This window comes from Magnolia sinica, chromosome 1, assembly GCF_029962835.1.
Source record: "Magnolia sinica isolate HGM2019 chromosome 1, MsV1, whole genome shotgun sequence".
NCBI lineage: Eukaryota > Viridiplantae > Streptophyta > Magnoliopsida > Magnoliales > Magnoliaceae > Magnolia > Magnolia sinica.
This window is the reverse complement of record NC_080573.1, coordinates 11,615,463-11,633,473: the sequence shown is the minus strand read 5'-3', so window position 1 is coordinate 11,633,473 and position 18,011 is coordinate 11,615,463. Positions and strand designations below refer to the sequence as shown.

General features: G+C 39.9%; 2 protein-coding genes across 2 annotated transcripts; both read right to left on the bottom strand.

Moving 5' to 3' along the window:
* Positions 1–952: 952 nt before the first annotated feature.
* LOC131239926 (uncharacterized) lies at positions 953–5,039 on the bottom strand. The gene is made up of 2 exons (XM_058237864.1): positions 4,381–5,039; positions 953–1,807 (listed from the first exon to the last, which is right to left on the bottom strand). The coding sequence occupies exons 1-2, from the start codon at positions 4,549–4,551 to the stop codon at positions 1,067–1,069; spliced, it is 912 nt and encodes a 303-aa protein (XP_058093847.1). The 5' UTR covers positions 4,552–5,039; the 3' UTR covers positions 953–1,066.
* Positions 5,040–5,184: 145 nt separating this feature from the next.
* Positions 5,185–13,469, bottom strand: LOC131239919 (uncharacterized). Its single transcript, XM_058237854.1, has 7 exons — positions 13,072–13,469; positions 10,460–10,600; positions 9,995–10,360; positions 9,314–9,559; positions 7,846–7,938; positions 5,876–6,076; positions 5,185–5,638 (listed from the first exon to the last, which is right to left on the bottom strand). The coding sequence occupies exons 1-7, from the start codon at positions 13,408–13,410 to the stop codon at positions 5,423–5,425; spliced, it is 1,602 nt and encodes a 533-aa protein (XP_058093837.1). The 5' UTR covers positions 13,411–13,469; the 3' UTR covers positions 5,185–5,422.
* Between the last annotated feature and the right edge of the window lie 4,542 nt (positions 13,470–18,011).

Genomic DNA, 18,011 nt, shown 5'->3' with positions numbered 1-18,011 from the left:
CATGCCTCACCCGATCTGAGTCCAGGTTTAGCCTAGACTAATCCAAAATGAGTCTGACCTAGTCACAAGTACTGAGTTAGGTCGAGTCAGCATATCCCTAGGTTGAAATGACAACTCAAAACCTAGGTGCACTTGCCAGAATTGTGGCATCTCCATCAGTTACATGGTATCTCAAATCGGAAACATCAAATCTTGGGTTACATGTGTGTGTGTACGAGTTAGGTTTCAAATCGAGTGGAGTTAGTGTCGAGTTGGATTTCAGGTTGAGTCGAGTCGAGTTATTGGGTGACCGAACTTGACTCGGTTTGAGTTCGGATCAACTCACCCACTCAATTCGAATCGACTCACCTACTCAGTTCGGCTCGAGTCGAGTCTAAACGAGTCGAGTCATCCCATGCCCAACTCCAGTTTTAAGACTCAAACAACTCCCGTGCAACTCGTTCGAGTCGACCCAAACTTGGTTGAATCCAATCCGTTTTGACGCCACAAGTCCCCCAAACAAGGTAGGGCTGCAACATGGGTTCTAGTTGACCCAAACCTGGTTGACCCAAAACCCAAGTTCAGGTCCGGTTCAGGTTCGAGAACACCGAACCAATTTGAAATTGGTATCGATTCGAGTCGACCAAATTCGGGTCAAGTTGGAAATAATCATTGTGCATGTGGGCCACGTTGGGTTGGGTTGGTTGAGTAAAGAGGAATTCAGGTTGGCTTGAGGTTGAGCACCACATGTTCAAATTATAGTCGAATTAGGTTGTGGGTTGGGTTCTCTTTAAGTTAGGTCAGGCACCCTCAACCTGACCCAACCCGCCCGAGTTCCTCCCATAACATGAATCAGCCGACTCAGGGTGAGTTGCGACTCAACTCGAGACTGGACGAGTCAATCTGAGTCCCTGAGTCTTTTAAAAAGGCCAAAGATTGGATGGCTTAGACCTTCCCAGTCTGGAAGATTTTTGGGTCATCTTGGATGAGGTGACCATTCAAACTAGAAATTCTTTTCGGCCCATCATACCAACAGTCATGTGTCATTATAACAATGCATAAATGTTTTCCTAGCATTTGCAATCGTTTAATCACGGCCGTTGCTTACTGTCCCATTGAACACATGGAGCGAATCGCCATTTCTGACACCGTGCCGCCGGAGGCTCTGATCGTCTTTCATGATCCGTTGTTTATGAATGAAGAAATAATCGTCAGGTGGAAGTAGGCCTCGGCCCAACAACACTTGCCTCACTTCACTAACACTGCTACTATCATTCATCTCTACTGGAATGTTCATTGAATTGAATGAGCTCGTAGTCTGCACGACGAATCTCAACCGTCGGGGAGGTGGCACCGCCTTCAATCGTGGAATTGGCTTGATGATGGCAATGATTTCTGAATGTTCTACTATCCCATAATCCCCAAGACATCGCGCATCTTCCATTTTTGTGCCTGAATAGAAAAGTGTCAACCGTTCGATCGGTGTCCCATCCTCTATTTGAATTCTCTCCTTCAAGTAGGCCACAGTGTCCAAACCTTTCACCTCTAAAGAAATCTGCCTCGTCGATATCTTAATGCAGATTTGGAATTTGTACATCCCTTCTGGTGCAACGTCTAGATCGATTTGCATTCCTTCATAAACGTCGTAAAATTCTAGCTCGAACCCGTCTATCAACTCAATGCCATAGATGGAGAGTGCCTGGCTAGCGGTCGGTACGCCTAAGATGAGTTCTAGCCGTTGCTTTACTTCGAGAACGGTTTCCGTCGGGCCCACCACCACAAGCAGCCTGCCCACTTCGGTAACGACGAAGATGTTCATTCTCTTTTGCTGCAACAGTGCATTAGTAAGCTTATAAAGAAAATCTTAGTTGTTTTAGCTTCTATATATTATAATTCAAAGGAATGAAATAATAGTAATCTTCTTAAGAGAAAATAATCTAATAGTATCTATAAATAGAAAATTAGACTGTCCACTCTTTAGGATGATATTTTGATACTAACATTGAACTTCCAATTTGAAAGTGAGGCTGAATCATTGTTTTAAAACATGGACTGGACCTTCGATTTTTGTGGGTGGTTCGGTCTAACTGGTTACACCTGCTCTGGCCCATTTCAGCATGGAACTTCTTTCAAAATCGTTAAAAAATAGATAATTACCAATTAATTTTCTTTTAGCCTAGCAGTTGGTGTCTTTGATTTTAAGTAGAAGTGGTGAACTTGAGCTTTCAGTGTAGTTGGATTCCACTTAAGTGATTGGGTTTTAAGGTGACCCTGTGCATTTTTAGTGGCCCAATTCAGGTTCGAACAAGAGGCTGCCTTCGCAATGCTACTGATGGACCCGGGTGAGCAGAATTCAATAGAGGCTCGAAGAGGGGCTTACTGACGCGAAGGATTACAGTTCACTGTGGCCAAGATGCCAGCTAAAGCTAGGCCAAGAGTCTTGTGTCTTCACAAGGATACTCAAATTCAACCATCCGTCGACTGATCACATTAACAGTCTACCAGTTCATTAAAGTTCATTAGATTTTGAGTAAAGGTTGAAGGTCCGGTTCTTTTTTGAATGCGGAATCATTTTAGATTGTACCCAGCTGAAAAACATATGCACGCACCTTTGACATAACCAATCGTTGATTTCATCTTAGTTTTAAGAAACTGGTCTGAATGTTTAAATTTATATTTCAAATACTGGTCTAATGATTGAACCATTCGAATCCAAAGTAAAGTCATTAAGAACTATAACACATTAGGGGTGTTTGGATCAAACCTATGCATTTGTAAAGGAATGTAAAAGTGTAATTATTACATTAAAAAAATGTTAAAGACTCACTACAGTTATAAAGCAAATTCGTATTTACGGTCTTGTCATTTCATCGAAAACAGGCGAGATTTGACACACCTTTTGCCAGATTTCCATCAAATACCAAGAGAAGTCGAAAGAGACTGTTCTTAGCTCATGTTCTCGCAAGTCATTAGGCACAGATAAGAATGTTTAAGAGCGTACAAATAATTCTTGATGAGGTGCACCGAAACATTGGTGAGTCATACAGTCTGTCTTCAACCATAGCCAAACTATGAATAACTGTCGACAGACATGTACTCATCTAGAGAAATGTGTATACAAACGACTATCTATAGTGAGAAAGGAATGTTAGATTGAATTTGTTTTTAATGAGAGGAATTCCACTAAAATACTGCCAATCCAAACACCCCCTTAGCTTGTTATAGTTAGGACATTGTGGCATTCATCCATTGTAAAGTATGCATAAATGAAAACCCAGACCATATAAATCATGGGCTGTATTGTGGATGGGATACAACCTGAAAATCACATTGATCAGATGATTCTAACCATCCTACAATCAAATGGACACTTAGAAACATCGGGGGCCACTTTGATGTGTGTCTTGCACTTCATAAATCAAGAGCCGAAATTAGATGATGAAGATCATTCAAAAGATTTGAATCTTATTAAGGTGTTTAGTTTCACCTATACCAATGAGTTTTCCAAATCCATCGGCTTGAAATAAAGGGAAGAGGAGTTAATCCTAACCGATACGGATTGGAGACAGCCCATCCAAACAAGCCCTTACAAAAAGGAAAATTCCAAACATTTGGGTTTTACCTTAATATGCCAAAGAGCTAGTAGCTGTATATTGATAAATACCTGTTTGGCTTCTTCAATCTCAAAAAAGCTATATCTTGTAATGAAGAATCAAAGCTCAAATGAGTAGAATTCGTTGTATTATGCTTTGGATTCATTCCAAAAGCATTCTAAAATGTGTGGATTGAAAGGATATGCATGTGATGTCTTTCATGCGACTTTCATGGCTTTCCATGCAGATGGAAAGAATTCTCTCTGTCACGAAAACAAACTTCCACACAATCAGTTGGTCCCACCATGACCATGGCGCACCAACAGTCACATTTAACAAGTAAAAATTTCCATTTTTTGGATCATTAGGAGAAATATGCAGCCACGTGTACGGCCAAGATGACGCTTATGGACCATCCATGTCCCATAAACAAAAGAAATTAAATGGAAGTCCTTGGCCATCTGCCTATTCTGCCAGTGGGGGCACCATAGACTATGAACTGGCCCAGTCTCATCCTTGGACGGTCCTGCAACTAATCAAAGCCATTAATCTGGTGGGCCCTAATGTAGATGGGCTAATGGGAAGATTCCAACTGTTCAACCTGCATGGTCGTGGAAAACAGGTAACTTCTATTTTAACTATCCACTTGTATGTCACCATCTGAACAGTTAGGGTCATCTGATTGGTGTGCTTTCTACACTGTGGTCATCCATAGTGGAGGACACTAGATGAACGGCCATGATTTCAAGCATTAGATTGAAATATCGAATGTAAGAGATGCTTGTGGCTTAATAAAATGAATACTGACCTGAGCATGATGACAAGCACCAGTTGCTCTCCCATCCATCTTTTCTACAAAAATACAAGACCAATAAACAGTTCCGAGCCGTAAGATTGATGGGGCCCACCTGAACCACATGTTACGCCTCAGCAAATGCAGGGCCCCACAATTCTTCAGTTTCCCCATTTTAATTTTCATGAGCAGCAAAGATTACTTCAGCCAAATGTTTTGGCAGACTGGTTGTTGGCTTTCTCACCTCTCATTTCAATAGCAATTGAACCAGAACCGCAGTTGGCGGGCCACAGGTTTTCTGCCTCTTTGGTCCTAAAACAATCCATCACGTTTCAGCTGCGACGCGAAACATGACTGATGTCAAGTCGGGCGGAAAAGCAGCCCACTCACTAACCTTTATAGTGGCTCCCAAACATACCCAAAACTGGGAAGTGTCCTAAAAGAACCCAATCTCCTTTCCCGACAAACACATTATAAAACATCTTTTACGGGCTTGTTTGGTTACCACATAAAAACAAGTTCATCTCAACTTAGTTAACCGTAATTCTGTATCAGAGACCATGATTTGTTAGTTATCAAGATTATTTTCAATCCATATGTGCGCATTTGGTTGCACCATACATCATGATATTTAATGATTAATCAGTCTCATATGGGGTAAGATCTCATGATATTTCATGTAATTTGGTGCAACCAAACACACCCTACCAAAAGGAAATATGATCTCTAATATATAATTGTAATCTAACTAAATGAGATGAACTCATTTTTAAATGGTAACCAAACAGGCCCCAAGTAGACCTTAATAGAGATGAGCAGTTCTCATAACTTCTCTCATTTCCCATTCACCTAAATCGTCTATCAGTCAAATTAAACTTCACCGGATAACAGTTCTTTTGCTTTACTACATATTTTCTGAGAATACAGATTTACAAGTGGCCCACCAAATCTGTACACTAGACGATTCATGCACAGTAATATAACTAACATCACTACAACTATACATAACTGCCTCAGTCGCCATATGACAAGAATTCCAAGAGGATTGAAAAGCAGCTTAACAGCCTTCCGTTCTAGTGTATTTTGGGGGGAGAGACGGGCACCTCTCATTCATGTGGGCGTATGGCAATATGGTGTTGTATTCCGGCAATTCCATCCGATACTTCCCCTTTATTTGACAGAAAGGCAGCTTCACATCGTCGCCTTGGTTGCACCATACCGGCAGGCGGCTCATGTCGTCTTCAAAAAACTTGAGGGTATAAGCGTCTTTTATCTGCATGTTTTGGAAAAATTCATTGGTTAGTGATGTTTGACAAAAGTGGAGATGTTGAATTTCGGTGATGAAACAGCCTAATACAAGGCGATACAGGGCAATATGACCCCATCTCAGCTGTGAATGAGAGAGGGAGGAAGAGAGGAAGAGGGAGGGGGAGCAAGAGTGAGCATGAGGGAGGGGGAGGGGGAAGGGGAAGGGGAGGGGGAGGGAGCGCGAGCGCAAGGGACAACTTACTGTGAACTCTGTGACTTGAATGGAGCTGGAAATCGGATCAAACAGCCCTGCCTGCTTGTACATTTCAAGAACGAAGGCCACACAAGATGTTGAATATCCATCAGTATAAAGCCAATCATCCTGTTCAGGTATAGCCAGCAATCGATCAAAAGTAACACCGCGGCGTTCTGTTTCAACTAGAACTTCAGGCAGATTCAGGCCCTGCATGAAACATAGGATTCTACCATATCAATGCCTTTGACGAAGCATAAACTCTTTAAATCGAAAAACTAAGCGCCTGTTTGGGAGACACCTAAAAATGAGTTCATCACATAGTTAATCGTAACTATTTATGAGATATTATATGGTAGCTGAAATTTTATTTCTAATGAAGGATCTGAAGATCTGGAGATATCACAGTTCCTTTTGGTAAAGGATTAAAAATAATCTTGATAACTAACAATCATGATCTCTAATACGTAATTATGATTAACTAAAATGAGCTGAACTCAATTTAGGTGTCTACCAAACAGGCCCTAAGGATATGTTTGGGTGTTGCAGTGCCCAAGGCTAGTGTGGGAACTTCTGTGATCTGTCCCATTCTCACTTGTGAATAGGGCAGGAAAGGTGGGAAACACTAGCTCAGCTAACATGCCGCCATGCCCTAAACACTAAGCATGTTAAGCACTTGTGATTTGGGGCGAAAAAGTGGAAAACGCCAGCCCAGCTAATATGCCGCCATGCCCCAAGCAGTACCCAATTCTACTTGTGATTTGGGGTGAAAAAAAAGAAGGGAAAACACCAGCCCAGCGCCAACCACTACCTAATTCTATTATTTTCTATCATCTCCTCCTCATTATTCATAGGTTGACCCAATTTCTATTTTATTCTGAATCTGCAATAGAAGAATGCATGATATATACTCAAAGCCCAGTAGAGTTTAGCACCAGATCCAACACATAGTGCCGATATTTTACTCACCAATGTGATTGACATTTATGTGACTGAATTTTATTTCGTCAATAAAGTAGGCTGTTGCTCATATATTTGTTACGTTTTAGTTGCTCATGCAGATATTTATTCTATCAGAATGCTAATGGCACGGACATTCCCATGGGGAAACATGACATCTGGACCAATCATCCTCTAGGAATGGAAAATACATGCGGGCCATGGGCCAAAAATTAGGCCTTTCGGACAAATTATAATTGCTTGATCGAAACAGGGCTCAAACAGACTGGAAAATTTTCATCAAATCAAGTGGTTAGGATCATCTGAACAGTCTGATTTACAGGACATGGCCCATGTATGGTGGGATCTACCTAATGAGCATTCAATACTTGTCTTAGGTGCAACAAGTGTGCAAAGTCGCATTCAGCTAGCAATTGCCTTGGTTACACAGTATCTTTTAGGAAAAGAAGGATTCTAGGGCAAGAGGGTTTCCGTTCCAAATGGCGCAATCTAGATCATAGATTATTTGCAATCCAGATTGCAACGTTTACTGACCCGCAATCTAGGCAACCCCGGATATCGATACCAGAGGTTCGCCAAATCTCAAATGCATGAAAAAAGCAGCCCATCTACATGCTACAACATAGGTGCCAACATGGCAAAGAGGTGAAAAATCCAAGTCATCCACTAGATGGATCCCATTATGTAAATTCCCTTGCCCAAAGATCACGCAAGTCCTTTGATCAGTTGTGGCACAACTTAAAATGGATGGAGAAAAAGACTTGAACTTTTTCTATGCGGTCCACTTGTTTCTAAAATCATAGTCTACATGCTGCGTGAACAAACCAGATTATTATGTCATGGAATCTACAGGGTGGGACCCACACGATGGATGACACGTGGTGACAAATTGATGGTGCAGACTTAGATACACATGTGGGATCCACAAACCTCTAAAAATAAATTCCAGTAAATTTTTTCAGAAAACTTTTTCAATAGCATTCAGTTAGCAAAATGCAAAATGTGATCAAGATTGATGCCTGAGTTCCGAGTCGCTTGTTGAGGGCTTCATTCCACATGTTAGCAGCGTATGCTGGCTGGATATTAGTCCACATGGTCATAACAGAAGCAACCTGTAAACCATCAGAGGTAATAGTTATTCCCAGAAGATGCATGGCACAACGTATTAAAGCAATATGTAGATGGCCAAAAATTTCTATTGAATTTGTTATTTCTAATTGAGTCTATCATTTCCATTAAACTCAAAATTTTAACATTTCATCCACTACGGTTTTGTAACTCATCAAAACTTCAGTTAAGGCACACAAAAACTTTGGACTCTATACACCTTGCAAGTTATGTGTGCAAAACAAAGAAACAGATAGAAGTTAGCCGGGTCTGTTATCATAAAAAGAAAGATCTGTTCAAGTCCGATGATTGTTATCATGGATTAGAGGTCATTTACTATTAGAAATATGGTTAGAAACTCTCTTGCTCCATCATTACTGTACATGTAGTCTTCAAATGGGCAGATTAAAAAAAAAGGGTAACCCACCACATTCAACTGGCAAAAGTCCATTAATTGGATGGCTAGCATCTGATTGCAACAATTTTGGGTATAGTCTATAAATAGAGGGCCCCACCGGGCAAATGTCCGATTGTCTGATTGCAGGCAACATGAATGATGGTAATAGTGTGACACACAGGCAACTATCATCACACTGGATCTATTGTGCAATTTTTGGGTAATATACAAAAGGAGAGGACCACTGGGTGGACGGCAACGATTGTCTGACCGCAGGCAAAATAAATGATGGTAATAGTGTGACAGATATGCAACTAACATCACACTGGATAGAAATAAAGCCTATTGTGTGGACCACCCTTCGAATGTATTGTGTCAACAAGCTAGATAATATGAATGTATGATCCCACTTAATTCATCAGCTATATTTCAAAAAAGAATAAATCTGGAAAAAAAAAAAACTATAATGGCTCCGGTACAGCCAAAATAAAGGGGAAAAAACTATAACAGCCCCATAACGGGCCGTTATGGGGCCTTGACAGCCATAAAAGGGCATTTTTATTTATTTTTTTCCCGTAATGACAGTTACAGCCCCATAATTCATAACAACTGTCACGTAAACGTTTTTGGATACCATGCTCGTAGCAGTAGTTAGCAGCGGCGGTAGTTGGTGTTTTCCAACCAAACACAATCCGAAGACCTTGACAATCGCGCTCAGGTTGACCTGAAGCCAAGTTGCAGCCCTATGAATACACATGCAAATGCAATAACTACTCCAGATTTTGAGCATGCAATGACAATATGACTCAAGTAACATTGAAACGACATGTCCCACAAGTAAAACATATTTCTAAACCGTTGTTAACATAAATATCAGTGTTATCCTAAAAGCAATGTCACATACACAGAAAAAGTATACAACAAAGATCTAATATAACTTGAAAAGAAAAGTGAGATGGTGCATGAGAACTAGGAAAGTATACCAAGTGGGCATCCAAGGGTGGTGGGTAGTTCCCGTTTGTGGTGTCTATCCAGCTAAATATCAGGTTATGGTAACCATATGGCATTCCATCCATGCTTTTTGCATACTCCCAAGCTGCAGTTGCATTAAATATGGCCCGAATGTCAGGATGCAAGGGAAGCAATGCAATCTGAGGATTAGCATCATCTTTAGTCAGCTCAAAGTTCCACCATTCATCCCATGGCAACATAGCAATAATGTCTTCCCCCTAAAAAAGAGAATAGACCAGTTTGAAATGAAAAATATGGTACTGTAAATAGTTTTGCTAAGCCACACCCACTTCCACATGCACCTATACACACGGACACACGTGCCCACCAAGCACGGATATTTAACTTTAAAGAATGCGTCAGGTGGGCAACAATGTGTAGATGACCTGGCTCGAATGTTCAGGCCAGTCAATTCATCGGGCGGGATGCACATTGGCGAAAACAATGGGAAGTTTGAAAGGAATTGCCAACAATCCAGAGTCAGCATAGAGAGCCTGCCTGATGAGTGGACTAGCGTGAAATTTTGGGCCAGTCACTGATACCGTAGGGCCCAACTGATGCATAGCTTCGATGTCTGGCATCTAGAGGAGTGTGTTGGTTCATATGCTTATGGTGAGGGGAAAAAAAACAAGAAGAAAATCAAGAAGATTTGCCTCATCATTTTCATGCCCAGATTCTCCAACCCAAAGTTTTCCTTCGGAATCCTTCAAGCAAACTGCAGTATGACCTGCATAAGCTCCAGTAACCCACTTCTCCAAAGTCTCAAAACCACCCCACCGCCCACGAATTTTTGATAACACCAAGAAATCTCCTGAGTGAATATCATCGACACTGATGTTGGTTACCCACGGCTGAGGACGCACTTCGAATGATGCTCCCATATGCTTCTCAAGGAAAGCCAGGTTCGAATTCTCGCCCCAACCTGTATTCGAAAATAAAGGAAAGACATCCCACAGTGCTCGAAGGGTCCCCAGCATCCCTGACTCCATGAGGAAGATAGAAACTCCGTTATGTTTCACCTGATGCCACAGAAAGTAAAGCAGTCCTCGATATGGAAATAAATGTTTCATGGAAGAAGGTAGATACTATATCCTTGACAATTAGAAGCATCAACTCACATATTCAAGCTCTGCTTCTCCTTCCCACTTGTCAAACTCAAGGGTGTGGTCCCGAGCAAGAAAGTAGTAATCCCAAGTCACACGGTATGGAGTTGCAAAGACATAAAGATCTATACACGTCCAACTATGTGCTTTGCTCGTCTGGAAAGAAAACAAAAAAGCTCATAAAACACAACATGTACATACATATATTAGTGTCATCTTGCATTTCAATGTGATTGAAGAAACTATGGTGTGAATATATTCGCTAAAGACTAAACAAATTAATATTCTATGGTGGTACCTTGAAATTCTTTTTGTAATGCTAATGAAGAATGTCACAACACAGTGGATGGAGTTAGGTAATAATTGAAGAAATTCAACACACATTGAAGCCACTAGTCACAAGGTCCAATGATCAATTGAAAAACTGATTACAAACATGGAAACATCGTAACATAAGTACTTATTAAGGGGGAAAGAAGCTAGAATCCTAAAATTTAGGTTATCGGTGTCGACTACCAGCACGACTCTACCTATCTGACTCGGCCAACCCAAATCTTAGGGTTCAAGAACTAGGCTATAAACATAAGATTGATAAAGATTCCTCCAAACATGTCTCTGTCTATTACCTAGTATGAGGTAATGTATCGGTCAGCTGCCTGCTACTTTGTACATCCAGCTACTTGAGCATGACCTTTCAAAACATGGGTGCTCCGTGCTCATGTTATGGCTGGCAATTGCCTCTCCATGAGTGTACCTTGCTTGCCTTTTGGGGCATGTATGTGATAGCTGAGCTAGAGGTCAATACACGGCAGGCTTGTGTTGACATTTGAGTGGTGTCAATTTGAACCTCTACCATGGCCAACTCCAAGGTAAGGTGAATCTAGTAGGTATCCAACCGTAAAACTTCTGACAATCTACCATTTAAAAGCCAACCCCAAACTGTTGGAAAAAAGTCTAAGACGAAGATGATGGTGATGGTGATTGGTGATTTTCTTCTAAAATTGCACAAAAGTTCTCCCAATACCCAGCCAGAACGCTAGACCCATTACTTCAATTCCTCAAAAATTAGTACCAAATTGCACAAAAAAGCATAAGAATCAATGAAAGCAAATATCCAAATAGTTAGATTCCTATAAAACATGAAGAAAAGAGAAAGAAAAGAAACTATCTATACTTGTACAGAAACCAATACCTAACAAATGCATTTCACCAACTCTTCCGAAATTAATTCGGCTCCTCAGTGTTTGGATGTGAAACTGAGTTGAACTATGAAAACTCAGTTAGTACAGTGGAAACACTAGCTGTAATGATGTCTCCTTGCTTTAACAGTGATGCAGCAGCCTCAAGTTGATGTACGGTTACTTTCAAGTCCAACTTTCTTTTTTTCCCTTTTGAAGTTGGGATTTAGACAGGAGATAGATCTATTGAAGTGACAAAATTATAGGCCAATGAATCTTTTCATGAGAAATTCTTAGTTCACACCAGGACGAGTTTATTCATGGCACATGTTACAACCTGGTACATGTTTGTAAAAGATCAAGGCCATTCATCATGTGAGGCCTTTGTGAACATTCCTCAGTCCAGAATCAGGCCACCCACTGATCAAATAGGCTGCATGTATTTGAGAAAAGTGGATGATCAGAAACAAAATACCAACAACAGTCTATGTTCGACATACATGTGGCCCACTTGTCATGTTAATGATTGATGGCCCCTGCCTGATAAATGGCCTGGATCTTGCACGATTGCTCCAGGTCTCACATCTGATGCAAACCACATATTCAAATTGTCTTAGTGTCTCTCAACTTTTCACATAAACTTCAAACTGATACTTATTAATTACAAGCTCAAATTGAAACCAATGTAACTGCAATTTGGAGACTGGTCCACCGGAGTGAACCCAGAGGAAGTTAGTTGCAATTTGGGCATTTCCTCCTTTTCAAACTAAATTATTGCAATCCAATGCAATACTACACCCAAACACAGCCTAGAACATTACATAAAAGTTCGAACAAACCAACCATTCAGATTGTTAGGAAGGTCATCACGATTCGGGCATTTCCTCCTTTTCAGACTAAACTATCGAAATGCAAATCATAGTACACCAAAACACAACCTAGAAGAATACATAAAAGTCTGAACAAAACCAACCAAACCATATATTCAGATAGTTCGATTCCTGTAGAACCCAAGAAAATCCGGAAAGCTCAATACATAGAATTCAAAATGCTGAATAACTAACAAAAGGATGGACCCCACTTCTTGATGCATACAGCCCTCTTTTCTACTTTTGGTACTGAAATAGTCTTATCATCCAGCTATTCCAATGCCAATATAAGGAAAGAAAAGGTGCACATATCAGAAAAAGGGCTTAAATATCACCCCAACAAAAACCCAAATTTCAAATTACTAAAAAACCCGAAAAAAATCAAGAAAAAGATGAAAGAAGAGAGAATACAGATTCTACCCAATTCCAACCATGATATGCCAAAAAAAAAGAGGCAAAAGATGGAAGAAGAGAGAATACAGATTCGACCAAATTCCAACTTTGATATACAAAAAATAAAAAATAAAAAATCAAGCAAAAGATGAAAGAAGAGAGAAAACAGACTCTACCCAATTCCAACCTTGAGATGAAGAGTTCCACCGCCGAACTGGGTCTTGCTCTTATTGTTGAATTCCATCCACGCCGTGTTGTTGTAAAAGCAGGCTCCCTTCCACTCTAGAGGAGCGTTCGAAGAAGCGGGAGCGGCCCCGACGAAAGAAGGGAGGAGATCGACAGCACTGTTGAGAGAGTTGATCAACGGCCAGGATACTTGCCTGGGGAGCAAGGGAATGATGTCCCTGGGGTGGAAGGGGGCTTTCCAAGCACCCCCATGTAAGGCAATGAAAGGGAAGATAAGTAAAACAACACATAGGAGGATTGAACGCTTGGAGAAGAGACGGCATGAAAAAGCTTCGTCCATTGCAGAGAGAGAGAGAGAGGTTGAGTGGAATAGAAGCCTTTTCTTTGAATTGAGTTGATATAGGACAAAAAAAGAAAAAAAAAGAAATAAGAAAAAAGAAAAAGGAAAAAAAAAGAAAAAAAAAAAGAAAAAAGAAAAAAGAAAAAAAAGTTGATATAGGCATGTTTGGTATCTTGCAAAGCACACACGCATTCGAGCCGTGCCCAGACGCAGGATAGCCATGCCGACCCGCACGTAGGTACACGTGCCAGACGCCATACGTGCGAAAGAGTGTAGCTTTTCAATCGGTGGGTCTTTTTTTCATTTTTCCACTCCCAGGGTGAGACACCGACGCGGATTGCGTGGTGTGGCCAACCTCGTGGTGTGTTGACATGGTGAAGTTACGTGAGCCCCAACATGATGTATGTGTTATATCCATGCTGTTCATCTATTTTGTGAGATCATTTTCTGGCCTGAGCCTAAAAACGAGGCAGATCCAAAGATCAAGTGGACTACAGTACAAAAAAAGTAGGGGACAATAACGCCTTCCGTTGAAACCTTCCTAGTGCACACCATGTTTTTTATTTACCGTCATCCTGTTCATAAAGCTACACATACCTTATTCGGATAAACACAAATATCAGTTTGATCCATGATTTCTGTGGCTCCCAGTAAGTTTTACATGGTGGGCGTTTAATCCCCGACGCATTCCGTGGTGCCGTCTGCTTCATCTTTGCATCTGCCTAACTTTTGGGCTTATGTATTAAAATGATTTGGCAAATGTAAGGACGGTGTGGATATAAACATATGGACGGCTAGATTTTTCTTTTACTAGATTATTTTAGCTGTTTGCTTTGTATTTTTTGGTCTGCCATTGTGGGGTTTTACTTCAGCTCTGCGTTGTCCCATTTTTAGACTCATGCCTTGAAATGATGGGGCAAAATACATGGACCATGAGGTGGATGATAAGATTTTTCCTCTGGTAAATTATTTTTAGCTGCTTACTTGCTTTGTATTTTGCTGCCCAATGGAGTAGGGTGTTTTTATTTTTCAGCCCATGGATATTAATAGGGGTCGTATGGCACAGTGGATTTGATGGGATTTGAGGGGGTTTCAAATCCCTTGGTTGTTTGGGGGCATAAAGTAATTGGGGGTTTCAAATCCCCTCAAAATGGGGGCCTGAAACCCAGAGTGAGAGCTTGGATTAAACGTAAAATCATTTCAATAGTTGCATGTGTAACATGTGTATCACTGTACTATGATTATATTGGGCACATAGCCCACTAATGATGATCAACACCCTCCAAACATTATCCATGTATATCAGCATTGACCAAACATTGTCCAGCACCATCCAAACATTGTCCATGTAAATCAGCACCGACCAAACATTGTCCAGCACAGTCCAAACATTGTCTATGTAAATCAATGATTAAAAATCATTGGTTAGTTACTCATACATGATCTTCTGCTTATGGCCTATCCGAGACTTGGAATTTCATCATTTTCTAGCAAAGCATATATTTCAGGGGCTTATTATAACCATTATGTAAAAAATTACATATCTCACAAATTAGAGATGGTAAAGTTGATTTAGTAATTAAATTCAAACCCCTGTAAATATCCAATGCATAGCTACTCTTGGTATAAAGTTGATTCACAATCCAGGGTGCCAAACACATTAGAAGGAGTTCAAATCCAGGGTTCCGAATCCATGGGTTTCCAAATCCACGCTCCATTGGCTAGTTGCATTAGGTGAGATTAAGGTGGATAGAATTGTAAAAGTTACAATAAATGTATGTGTAAGGTATTGTCTCTGGATTGAGTGTATCCCATGTTTTCTAGTACTATGTTTGAAATGTTTGCATTAAAAATTTCAAAGTGGGATTAGTAATGCAATCCCATTTAATACAACTTAATACCACTGTCTAAACAGGCCCGTAGTTTTCTGGCTCAAGTGTAATTACCTTGTAAACGAGTTATTATTATTTACCAAGGTAACCATGCAGATTTGATCAGTTACTTTTTCAGCACTTAAATCAAGGTATTTGTAAAATAAATATGGGACCCACCATAATGTGTGTGGCTTATCCACACCGCCCATTCATTATGCCAAATGAATTTAAGGCATAAGCCCAAAAATTAGGCAAATCCAAAGGTCATGTGGACTACACCACACGAAATTATGAGAATTGAATGCCTACCATTAAAAACTTATTGAGGCCCTTAGAAATTTTAGATCAGGCTTATATTTATATTTTTCACTTATCCATGTCCATGTGACCCTATGAACGGGTTAGATAGCAAATAAAACTCAATGTGGGCCCAGTAAAAGAATCAACTTTCAACATTGGACAAATTAAGTCCATTGCTTCCTTTCATGTGGGCAGATTAAACATTAGATCTTCCTAATTTTTTCGGATCAAGCTTCAAAATATTCTAATAAAATAGATGGATGACATGGATATATTATATACATTATGGTAGGGCCCACGGATTTAAGTCGACAATTTTAGACCAGTTTACAAGGTGAAATTACTCGCTCATTTTCAAACAAGTGAAAAAAAAATGTAATAATTACTTCTTTACAGCGATACTTGGATTATGAAAATCCAAACAGGCCCTTAATGTCTTATACACATGCGTTGTTAAAGGAAAAACCGAACTGATTTATTACATAAACTACTGCAGCAGGTATGCCTGTGTATGCCTATATCCACACACCAGATGACAAATCAGTGTGGCCCACCTGATTGATAGATCGGCTTTCGAATGCATGCAAGCCCCATGTTTATGCATAGATCAGGCGAGTCACACAGTTTAGGCTTACAGAGCATTGTTTACCGGTTGACTGACAACCTCCGAGTAGTCAGTATAATTTGGGCCGGGGGAGTGGAATCCTCATCCACGCGAGTGGATTAATACTAACTAAAGTGTTAGGCCTGATATGGCGTATTTTTATTGCCGTGCAGAAGCTGTCAAATTGGGACCGTCAACTTTCAAAAGTCAAATACCAAGTTACTGAGAGCCAATGAGAGGAAGCCTCGTTTGGAGTAACACATTAAGTCATCATGTTAGCCACGTAACACTTAATCTGTGGGGCCACGGCGTATTATTATTAGAAATAATGTAAGAGATGACATTAGCAAATATGTTTGAAAGTTGTTCGGCTCAAAATATACTTCATTCTTAGGCTATCTCAAACATCAGCATGTAATCCAATCATATATGGCCATGTTAGAGGTTATCCCAATCCAATGAATCTGCATCTATATGTATAAAATGCACTTCGTCTATCAAGTTCTATGCCCTATAGCCCATAAATTAGATAGATCTACAGCGTAGATGGGCCACCTCACATCCAACAATGAAGGTGTTTTGCCTTTAGGTTTGTATGTGGGTCCACCATGAGATGTATCTTCCATCAAACCTAATAATGGAAATAAAAGAAAAGATACAAATACCAACTTATGTGAAACTTAGGCAGGCCCATGATGTGAACTTCAATTTTGGGTGAAATTTTACATTGTCACCGTTAATGTGGCCGTGCAAGTTTTTTTTATTAGGCTCATCTTATATGTAAGATGTTTAGTTAAAATAGCAGTTCTCACTTGATTGTCATTGTCGGTGTGGACTTTGCATTACAACCTAGTGGTCCTCATTGAGTTTAAATAATTTTTAGCGGCTTAAAATAATTGTTTGGTCTCATTTGAGAGCTGGTATTTGGAATGCATTGGCAACCAAATCAAAAATCAAGGTGATTCAGAATCACCTGTGTGCGGTAGTTTGTAATAGGAATTCATTGGAATCCAAAAACAGGAATGCATTAAAATTTTGTAACATACTCCGAGGAATTTGAATTTATTATTGAATCAGTGTATATATATATATATGTTATTTTTGATATAATGATTTTAAAAAGCCAATTGAATTATATATGTTGAGAAAATAATGATGAAATTTTGAGTCTCAGGTGGGCCATAAGCATAGGATCACAAACAAGTAACTCACCTATCTTTGGATGATTCATATTACTCTATTGACTAATTTTAGTGTAGTTGATAATATGATTATTTTGGAGTATCATTAGGTGCCATGTGTACAATATATAAGTATCCTAATAGCACCTAATTTCTTACTGGTGCGACTCTTCTTGCCTTTAAAAAGTGGCCAAAAGAGGCATTTACAAAAGAGAATTTTCAAAACACATTAAAATTGTGTATTTCAAATATTTCTGATTCCAAATACCTCTTAATGCATGTTGCCTAATAACTTTTGGATTCCAAATGAACTAAAATACATACTACCAAAATAACCCTTTAATGATTCCAATCCCATGGTAGGGTGATATGTCAACCAAGATGCCATCGAGTGGGACCTACTAAAGGTTACAAAAGGTCCAAGATACATACATACATTAAATACCTGTTTGGTTGTAAAGCCGTGTTTTGGAGAATCTGTTAGAAAAAGGTTGGATATACAGAAAAATAAAAATGAAATAAAATAAATTTCAATTTCTTTGTTTCACTAGGCTGAATCACGTAAAATGGTACGCTGTCCTTAAAGCGTGATTCACCCACTTATCAATTGCTGATGGGTTATAGGTCAATTGCTTCCAGGAT